At 42.1% G+C, this 10175-nt stretch overlaps 1 protein-coding gene across 1 annotated transcript; it reads left to right on the top strand.

Moving 5' to 3' along the window:
• The first annotated feature begins 3865 nt into the window (after positions 1 to 3865).
• LOC132680469 (olfactory receptor 2V1-like) lies at positions 3866 to 4816 on the top strand. The gene has a single exon (XM_060634151.1). The coding sequence runs from the start codon at positions 3866 to 3868 to the stop codon at positions 4814 to 4816; it is 951 nt and encodes a 316-aa protein (XP_060490134.1).
• Positions 4817 to 10175: the final 5359 nt, after the last annotated feature.

Here is a 10175-nt window from a genome sequence, read left to right on the forward strand (position 1 = left end):
CACCTCAGTTAACTTCATTTTCTCAGAATAGGAGGAGATTCTAGAGGAGTTCTGACCACACAAGTCTTGCTTCTGGAAATTTTCTTCTCTACCTTAACTCCCTTCTGCTTCAATTTTAGTTACATTTCCTTCCAAGGACATGGAGGTCCCCTGGCTTCCAGGGAGAGACTCTGCTGCAGACGCAACTGATTAGGGCAGCCATCCCTTGGTGAAGTCTGTTTTCCAAGGACATAGGACTCCAGACTCCTGATCTGCCCTCCTCACTCCCAGATCCTTCCTGGCGTCATTGATTACATCATTTCAAGGTAAGATTCTTCATCTATGTGTCTTGTATTTCCTCTTTCTGTTATCAAATGCTTAAAATGTTTGTTCACCCCACCACTACCTTTGCCATTCACCTGCTTACTACTTCTCTTGAAGTAGAGACCTCTTGTGTGGTTAGAATTTGTTTCTTGATTTTTTTTTTTGCCTCCTAATTCTTTATTCTGTGGGTAGAACTAGAGATGACCTGAGGGTTGTTTCATCTAACCTGTCGTATTACTGCTTGGGAGACTGTCACCCAGGAGAGGAAGTGAATTCCTCAGGGTCTTCCAACAGGTTTTAGGAAGGGTGGGGACTGTTTTGTCTTTGCAAGTCTAGAGAGGATGTGACAATGGCTCCCTCTAGGGCACTGGGAAAGCTATATTTTCCTGATGACATCTGGCTATTAGATTTGGATGAGAGTGTTGAAGTCGTCTCCTGCTGACCCACCTACAAATGCCTATATTTCTAACTCTTGGGGAAAAGTTTCTGCTTGCTGCTCCTCCACACCTTGTATATATTTTTCTGTTTGGATATTTTCTCCTATACCCCTTCTTCTTGAAGGAACTCAGTGGCCTGCTATTTTTACAAACATGCTTTGGTGTTTTTGCTCCCTGTCCTACCTGCAGTTTCCTTTCATTTCATAGCTGTGTCACGAATCTGACTACTTTCTGATGCAGATCTCCCCAACACAATTCCCAGTGAACCTCTTTATGAGTCTCTTACACATAGCGTAGGGCTTTGACATGTCTGATCTGAGGGGTGCAGGACTGCCTTCTTACTATTAAATATCCCCAACATTGCCCAACTGAAACAATATGTATTATGGCCTCTTGGTAAGACTTTACAGAGAGAAATTTGCATCTCAGTGGAGGAGACTAGGAAGTGTCAGGCCATGACTATTGACTCTGCTCATATTGGAAGCACCTGTTTCTGCCTGAAGGGCCAGGAGCTGCTATGAGAAGACTTTGATGGGGAAGGACTTCAATGAGAGGCAGAAAGGTTGCAGGCAAAGTGGTCTGCTCCACTTTCCCAACAGGATGAAAAAGTCCATGATGCTGGGCTCTCACAGCCCCCAGAGTCCCAGAAGTCAGAGAGCTCATTGTGGCATTAATAGGAGAGTTCTGTCCCTATGCCTGGCTTCCCACTTCACTTAGGTGCTCCCTCTGTTTCTGTTCCTCATCCCACTTGTGTTTTTGCTTTCCCCCTGATCCTTCCTTCTTAGCATCTGTGTTCTCTCTTTCTCACTAAGTCTATGTTCCCTGCCCTCTATTACATTGTCTCTGTTTTCTTATTTTTTTTGGTCTCTTCTGGGAGATAACATTTCTGATGGTCTAACATTTTCTGTATTTTTCTCCTGTATCTTGTCTCCTTTAGCTTGACATTTTCTCATTACTCCTTTCATCTCTCCCGTCTTCCTTTGGTCTACTGTTACTGTTGCTCTCCCTTTAACTCCTCATCCTTTCTCTCATGACTCACTGCATTCTGTGCTGTCACTCTGTGAGGCATACTGGCATGCCCTAGGACAGGACTCTCAATCTGCTCTAAGTGTATGACTGTAGTGTGTATGGCCAGGTAGCTCTGACAACAGAGATCCCATACAACACCCTAGATGTGACATCAAGAATAGTATACAGTGTTACTTTCTCTGTAAAAAAAGTTAACTATGAATTTCTTACTTTTACTTGAAAAATCCCTAGTTGTTTCTTGTACAAGTTTTTAAAATATTATGCTACAAAGCAAGCTTAAAAAGACAAGATATGCCAGATACATTACTTACCTGCTTATATGACAATCTTCGCTTACATTCAAGGAATACACAAAGAAATTCTTGTCAAAAATTGAAATATTGCAGGTCAAACTAGAGTCCTTTTTTTGACCCTAATCCCCACCCAATTCTAACCCTTTCTCCAAGGTAATTATTGTTATCATACTCTGTGTCCTTTAGTAATTTATGTATAGTTGTTGCTCGTATTCTTTTCTTTTAATTTTTAAATGTTTACTTATTTTTGAGAGAGAGAGAGAGACAGTACGAGCAGGGGAGGGGCAGAGAGAGAGAGGGAGACACGAATCCAAAGCAGACTTTAGGCTCTGAGCTGTCAGCACAGAGCCCGACGCGGGGCTTGAACTCATGGACTGCGAGATCATGACCTACACTGAAGTTGGACACTTAACCGACTGAGCCACCTAGGCGCCCCACATTTACAAAGTTTCTTAGAAAATACTTTAAGATTTTACATCTTGAAAATAAAAACCCTCTCTATCTCAGTTTTCCTACTTAAGAGGATAATGATGAAGCTTCTAGGGCAGTTATGCGGATTAAATGTGAGGATGTGGCAGAGTGTTCATTTTAAGACCTGGCACATAAGAAATGGTCAAGTAATGCCAGCTTTTGTCACTTCTAAACTACTAGGCATTGCTTATGTTATCACCTTCAATCTTTAATATAACTCTATATGATACTGTTAACCTTATCTGGGATAAGGAAGCTGAGGTTCAAAATTTTGCATAAGTGCTCAGTTCACAAAGTTGACACATGCCCTTGTTGTTTTAGTACTTTTTCCTGAAAAAGCAAATCCTTAAGTGAAGCTGGCCTTTGTAGGAGAGGCAACTATAAAGACTGAAGAACAGCCAATTCCTAGCAGAGACAGAAGCAATGATCACTTCAGCAATAAATAGCTCTAAATTTGCTTCTCAGTTATGTGAAGAAAGTCCTAGGAGTTAAAACAATGTCATTAGCAACAGCTTGCTTCTTTCCTTAAAAGTTTTTCCTGTTTTTAAAAAATTGTATCTTAATTCCAGTATACTTAACATACATTGTTATATTATGTTCAGGTGTACAATGTAATGATTCAATACTTCTATATATCACCCAGTGCTCATCATGACAAGTGCACTTCTTAATCCCCATCACCTATTTAACCCATCCCCACATCCACCTCCCCTCTGGTAAACATCAGTTTGTTCTTTATAGTTAAGAATCTGTTTCTTAATTTGTCTCTCTTTTTTTCCTTTGTTCATTTGTTTTGTTTCTGAATTTCCACATGAGTGAAATCATATGGTTTTTGTCTTTCTCTGACTTATTTCACTTAGCATAATACTCTCTAGCTCCATCAATGTCATTGCAAAGGGCAAGATTTCATTCTTTTTTATGGTTGAATAATATTTATATATAAACCACTTCGTATATATCACTTCTTTATTTATCAATCAATGAATACTTGGGCTGCTTCCATAATTTAGTTATTGTAAATAATGATACTAAAAACATATGTGTGCGTGTAATTTTTGGGTAAATACACAATAATGTGATTACTGGATCATATGGTAGTTCTGTTTTTAACTATTGACAAAACTCCATACTATTTTCCACAGTGAAATCCTGTATCTTTGTTAGAGATTCTTTTTCTTTTTAAACAGAAATTTAAAGAGTTTATTCTAAACTCAGTAACATTTAAAGAGGACAGCACATTGGGCAAAGTTTTGATGTCTCAATATTGTAGTACTAAACATACACCTCCTGCTTCCAGATCTCAAGACGTTGGCACGTCCCTCTGCAGGAACAATGGCCTGGGTGGGAAACCAGACTCTCATCTCCCACTTCATCCTCCTGGGCCTTTTCACCCAGTCACCACTGCACTTCTTCCTCTTTTCCATCATCATGGTCATGTTCCTGGTGGCCCTCTCTGGAAATGGGCTCATGATCCTCCTCATCAATGTCGATTCTCGCCTGCACAACCCCATGTACTTCTTCCTCAGCTGGCTGTCACTCATGGATCTCATGCTCATCTCTACCATTGTGCCACGGATGGCCACTGACTTCCTCCTGGGCCATGGCGCCATCTCCTTCACAGGCTGTGGGCTTCAGATCCTCTTCTTCCTCACTCTCTTGGGGGATGAGTGCTTTCTGCTGGCCTTCATGGCCTATGACCGCTATGTAGCCATCAGCAACCCACTGAGGTACTCAGTGGTCATGAGCCGCCGTGTCTGCTGGCTCATGGTGACAGTGTCCTGGCTCTTTGGCCTGGTGGATGGACTTATCCAGGCCATCTTCACCCTGCACTTCCCCTACTGTGGCTCCCAGGAGGTTGATCACTTCTTCTGTGAGGTCCCTGCCATACTGAAGCTGGCCTGTGCTGACACCTCCCTCTATGAGACCATGATCTATGTCTGTTGCATCCTAATGCTGCTCCTGCCCTTCTCTGTCATCTCTGCTTCCTACCTGCAGATCCTGGCGGCTGTGCTCCATATGCGTTCTGCTGAAGGTCGGCAGAAGGCCTTTGCTACCTGCTCCTCTCACATGGCAGTGGTCTCCCTCTTCTATGGGGCTGCTATGATCACCTACATGCGACCCCAGGCCTACCACTCCTCCAAGCAGGACAAGGTGGTCTCGGCCTTCTACACCATGATCACCCCTATGCTCAATCCACTCATATACAGCCTGAGGAACAAGGAAGTGGCTGAGGCTCTCAGAAAACTCCTTGGGAGGTGTCCCTGTGGTGGGGGTCAGGCCTAGGTTGACATTAGCACCTGCAGATGGGGGTTCTGGGGCCTGGGAACTTGGATTAGCCTCTGTAGTTTTATTGGAAGAGAAACAAATGTGCCATACTGAAAATAAAAGTCATTCTTTTACCAGAGTTAATCAGATTAATACATCAATTCAGTTCATCATGTCCATGTTGAGTGTGGATAGTGTGGAAGGAGGGCTGGGTCGATGTGGTTACAAAGAATAGAAGACACAAAGCATATATCTCAGTGTCAGCAAGTAACAGGTTTCAGCTATTTTCCTTGCCAGGAATTACCAACAGCTGAAGAAAACACCTTGCTCAATGTGCTTCTCTTTGGAAGTCTGCCTGAATCCCATGACTGGCCAATGTAGGATATAAACGTTTGGTCCCTCTTGCCTTAGTTTGACTCTGAAGGGCCATCCCTTTTCCAGAGCTCCCTGTAAGATCTGAAGCAACACAGGCTACTTCTCCCTGTATCCAATTTGGCTTCCTTAACTCCTTTCCCCGACTATATAGTTCAATCCTCAAAGCACTCTCCAATAAACCTGCATGCAAAACCTGTTTCTGTCTGATTCCAGGAAACCTAACCTATGGCACATGGAGATGAAGGAATGCTAGTAAGTTAAAGTCAAATTTGCTAAATATGTTCATGTACATGCAGTCAAAATACAATGTGGGCACTGAGAGGCTTTGTTGCTTGTCTTTCCTGAAGACCCCTAAGACAAGTTTAATGCAGGGGTTGCAAACACAAATGCCCATAGGTCCAGACAGGTGGTGTCAATGAGGAGAGCGATCTTGTGGGGATAGGTGTGGAAGGGACACATGCTCCTCAGCTAAAGCCACTTGGCTGCTCTGCTCCACACAGAATGTTTGAGCTTTGGGAAAAAGATAAAGTGAAAGTTGGATGGGAGCTGGAGGTGCACCCATGGATGGCTTCACAGTTGACTTAGAAGATAGCACTAAACAGTGGGCAGGAGAAAGAAGAGAAGAGGAAGGTATGCAGAGCAGAATTCCTGACAGCAAAAGAAGGGGTCTGACATATGCCCAACCTCTCCATGAGGTCCACTAAGATGACTCTCAGATTCCTATCTCTGTCCTGAACTCAAAGACAGCTCTAGGAAACCTCTTTAGAGTTCTGTGCCCCAATAGAATTTTCTGCTCCTGTGAGTTTTACTGTGTCATATATTTCAACCCTGACCCAGTAGGAAGGTACTGAGAAGTGAAAACTGAGAAGGACATCTCATGGTTGAAGGAATGTTGTTCTTGAGATCTCCTGTATCCGTATAGCACTGACTCAGCTGTGGGGTAAGGATGTGATAAATTCTTTAACGGGAAGAAACATGGAAAGAGTTAGGTGGGACCTAGCAAAAACTTTTCTACTACCTTTGCCTTCCTTATATTTCCACTAGAGAAAGAAAATAACAAAATAACAAGATAAAATTTTGGTAGAATCACTCATTCTCCGCAGTTGTTTTAAATTGAAAGACCTGAAGAATGATTATAATCTGAATAATCCTACATTTGAGAAAAGAAAATATTGTGGATATGAACTTAAAATATATTTTTAAGTTTTTATTTTAATTCTACTTGGTTGACATAATGTCATATTAGTTTCAGACATACAATATAGTGCTTCAACATTTCCATACATCATTCTGTATTCATCATGACAAGTGCACTTCGTAATACCCACCACTTATTTAACCTGTCCGCCCCACCTCTCCTCTGGTAACCGCCAGTTCTCATTAAGAGTCTTTTTTTTTTGAGTTCTCTTTCTCTCTCTCTCTCTTTCTCTCATTTTCCCCCTTTTCTCATTTGTTTTGTTTCTTAAATTCCACATATGAGTGAAACATACGGTATGTCTTCTCCAATTATTTCACATACCATTGTGCTCTCTAGCTCTATCCATGTTATTGCAAATGTAAAGATTTCATTCGTTTTTAAATTTTTTTTAATGTTTATTTATTTTTGAGACAGAGAGAGACAGAGCATGAACGGGGGAGGGTCAGAGAGAGGGAGACACAGAATCCGAAACAGGCTCCAGGCTCTGAGCTGTCAGCACAGAGCCCGACGCGGGGCTCGAACTCACGGACCGCAAGATCATGACCTGAGCCGAAGTCAGCCGCTCAACCGACTGAGCCACCCAGGCACCCCAAGATTTCATTCGTTTTTATGGATGAATAATTTTCTACTGTATCTTCTTTATGCATTACTCAATTGATGGACACATGTTGCTTCTGTATCTTGGCTATTGTAAATAATGCTGCTATAAAATAGGGGTAGAGCGTTCTTGTATTCGTTGGTTAAATACCTAGTCATGTAATTGTTGGATCATAAGGTAGTTCTATTTTTAACTTTTTGAGGAAACTCTTTAATGTTTTTCCAGAGTAGCTGCACCAGTTTGCATTCCCACCAACAGTGGAGGAGGGTTCTCCTTTCTCCACATCCTCACCAACATCTGTTGTTTCTTGTGTTGTTGCCTTTAGCCATTTTGACAGGTGTGAGATGATATCTCATCATAGTTTTAGTTTGCATTTCCCTGATGATGAGTGATGTTGAGCATCTTCTCAGGTGTCTGCTGGCCATTTGGATGTCCTCTTTGGAGAAACGTATATTTTTCTGCCCAGTTTTTAATTGGATTATTTGGTTTTGGGGTGTTGGGTTGTGTTAGTTTTTAAATGTATTTTGGATACTAACCCTTTATAAGATATGTCATTTGAAATATGATCTCCCATTCTGTAGATTGTCTTTTAGTTTTGCTGATTGTTTCCTTTGCTGTGCAGAAGTTTTGTATTTTGGTGAAGTCCCAATAGTTTGTTTTTGCTTTTGTTTCCCTTGACTCAGGAGACATATCTAGAAAGAAGTTGCTGTCACCGATATCAAAGAGGTTACTGCCTGTGTTCTCCTCTAGGATTTTGATGGTTTCCTGTCTCACATTTAGGTATTTAATCTATTTTAAATTTATTTTTGGGTATGGTGTAAGAAAGTGGTCCACTTTCATTCTTTTACATGTTGCTGTCCAGTTTTCCCAAAACTATTTGTTGAAAACGTTTTTTTTTTTTTTTTTCCATTGGATATTCTTTCCTGCTTTGTTGAAGATTAACTGACCATAAAATTGTGGGTTCATTTCTGGGTTTTCTATTCTGTTCCCTTGATCTAAAAACCTATTTTGTGACAGTACCATACTGTTTTCATTACTACATCTTTATAACATAACTTGAAGCCTGGAATCATGATACCTCCAATTTTACTTTTCCTTTCAAGACTGCTTTACCTATTTGAAGTCTTCTGTGATTCCATACCAATTTTAGGATTGCAAAAAATGCTGTTGGTATTTTGATAGGGATTGCCTTAAATGTGTAGATGGCTTTGGGTAGTATAGACATTTTAACAATATTTGTTCTTCCAATCCATGAGAACTGAATGTCTTTCCATTTCCTTGTGTCATCTTCCATTTCTTTCATCAGTGCTTTATAGTTTTCAGAATACAGGTCTTTTACCTTTTTGGTTAGGCTTATTCCTAGGTATCAAAATTTGTTCTGGGTCACTAGTCCTATGCCAGATACCCTGAAGTGCTGTGGTGGCTGGGTGTTGTGTGCTAGGGCTGCTGGGGGCACAAGGCTGGGCACAAATAGGTGAGGTGCATGAAGATGGCTGGATAGGACTAGGGCTGAAGTATGATGGTGGCTGGGGGCATGCAGTTGGGTGAGGTACAGTGACTGGGCACAGTGTGCAGTGGCAGTTGGGCATCTGGTGGCTGGGGATGGTGTGTGAGGGTGGGGTGTGCACAAGGTGTGCACAGGGTGGCTATTCAGGGTGCACATGCAGCTTTAACAAAATCTGGCCTGAACCCAGGGCTGAGGCCAACAATCTTGGAGTGGGCTAGTCCTTAACTTGTGGGCATGGTGCACTGCCAACAGGCCAGGCAACAGCTTTATGTGCATTTCTGCTTCCTGCTGGTAGCTGTGTATTTATGCTGGGGGCAGGGGAGAAAAATGGTTCTTTTCTGCTCCATCATTTTCAGTGAAGTTCTTCAACATTCTCCAAAATCAGATGAACAGATTTGTCTCCCATTTGTGCCTGGTGTCATGTAAACTGCTGTTTTTATGTTGCCTCTCTGTGCAAGCTGCTGTCTCTTTAAGGGAAGTGACCCAGGTATCACTTGCCCTCCTAGCTCACCCAGTGCTGAGTGCTGACCTCTGATGCTCCAAACTCCAAGTCCCACTGGTTATACAAAGTCATGGATTTCAGTCTATCTGGTTTTCAAAACCAAACATTATGGGGATTACTCTTCCCTGGGTGAGCTCCCTGGTGTGAGGAACCATTTTTCTACCCTCTCCATGGGCGGAGCTCTCTCCCTCCTGTGGACAGCCTTCCTCCACCTTTCAGACCTTCCTAAAGCTCTCACGTGCAGCTTCCTCTCTATATTGAGTTGTGGAGTTTGTTCCTCCAGTCTTCAGATCACTCTCTCAGTTATTGACTTGGATGTGGATGATATCTGGTTGAAAACCTGGGGTGGGGTGAACTCAGGGTCTCGGCCATCTTCCCAAGCTCCTCCCCTCTTCCAGATATGAACTTCATATCAAACTTATAGACATTACTTACATCTTCAAACCTATCTTTTATAGTTCTTGGTGGTGTTTCTAAGGCTAGGAATATGAGACAGAGGAAGCCATAACATGGAAATGGGTATGTGCCACAAGACCTCTAAGTGTGCCTGGAGTCTATTTCCAGGGTGCTTACAGAAGACTGTGAATTCAGAACAGCCAATAATACATGGAGCATAGTTTCAGGCTTAGCTTGCACTGGAAAATCAAGATTTTTTTTACTTGAGCGACAGTCAAATAAGCTGGCTTATGTTCATATGTTACTCATTTCCTTTTATTCACCCAGTGTTGAATTTGAGATAACACCCTAGTTAATCAGAAAGCATCTTTATTTTTTATTTTATTTTATTTTATTTATTTAAATTTCTTTTTTAATGTTTATTTTTGAGAGAGAGACAGACAGAGTGAAAGTGGGGGAGGGGCAGAGAGAGAGTGAGACACAGAATCTGAAGCAGGCTCCAGGCTCTGAGCTGTCAGCACAAAGCCCAATGCGGGGCTTGAACCATGAGAATATGACCTGAGCTGAAGTTGGATGCTTAACTGACTGGGCCACCCAGGTGTCCCTCTTTTTTTATTATTATTTTTTAAAATGTTTACTTATTTTTGAAAGAGAGAAAGCACAAGCAGGGGAGGGGCAGAGACACACACAGAGAGAGACAGACAGACAGAGGGACAGAGAGACAGAGGATCCCAAGCAGGCTCTGCACCGACAGAAGAGAGCTCAAAGTGGGGTTCAAACTCATGAACTACTGAATTGAAG

Source organism: Panthera onca, chromosome A1 (genome assembly GCF_046562875.1).
Source record: "Panthera onca isolate mPanOnc1 chromosome A1, mPanOnc1 haplotype 2, whole genome shotgun sequence".
Taxonomy (NCBI): domain Eukaryota; kingdom Metazoa; phylum Chordata; class Mammalia; order Carnivora; family Felidae; genus Panthera; species Panthera onca.

Coding starts and splice junctions, on each gene's coding strand:
- LOC132680469 (XM_060634151.1), top strand. CDS start 3,866: ATGGCCTGGGTGGGAAACCAGACTCTCATCTCCCACTTCATCCTCCTG.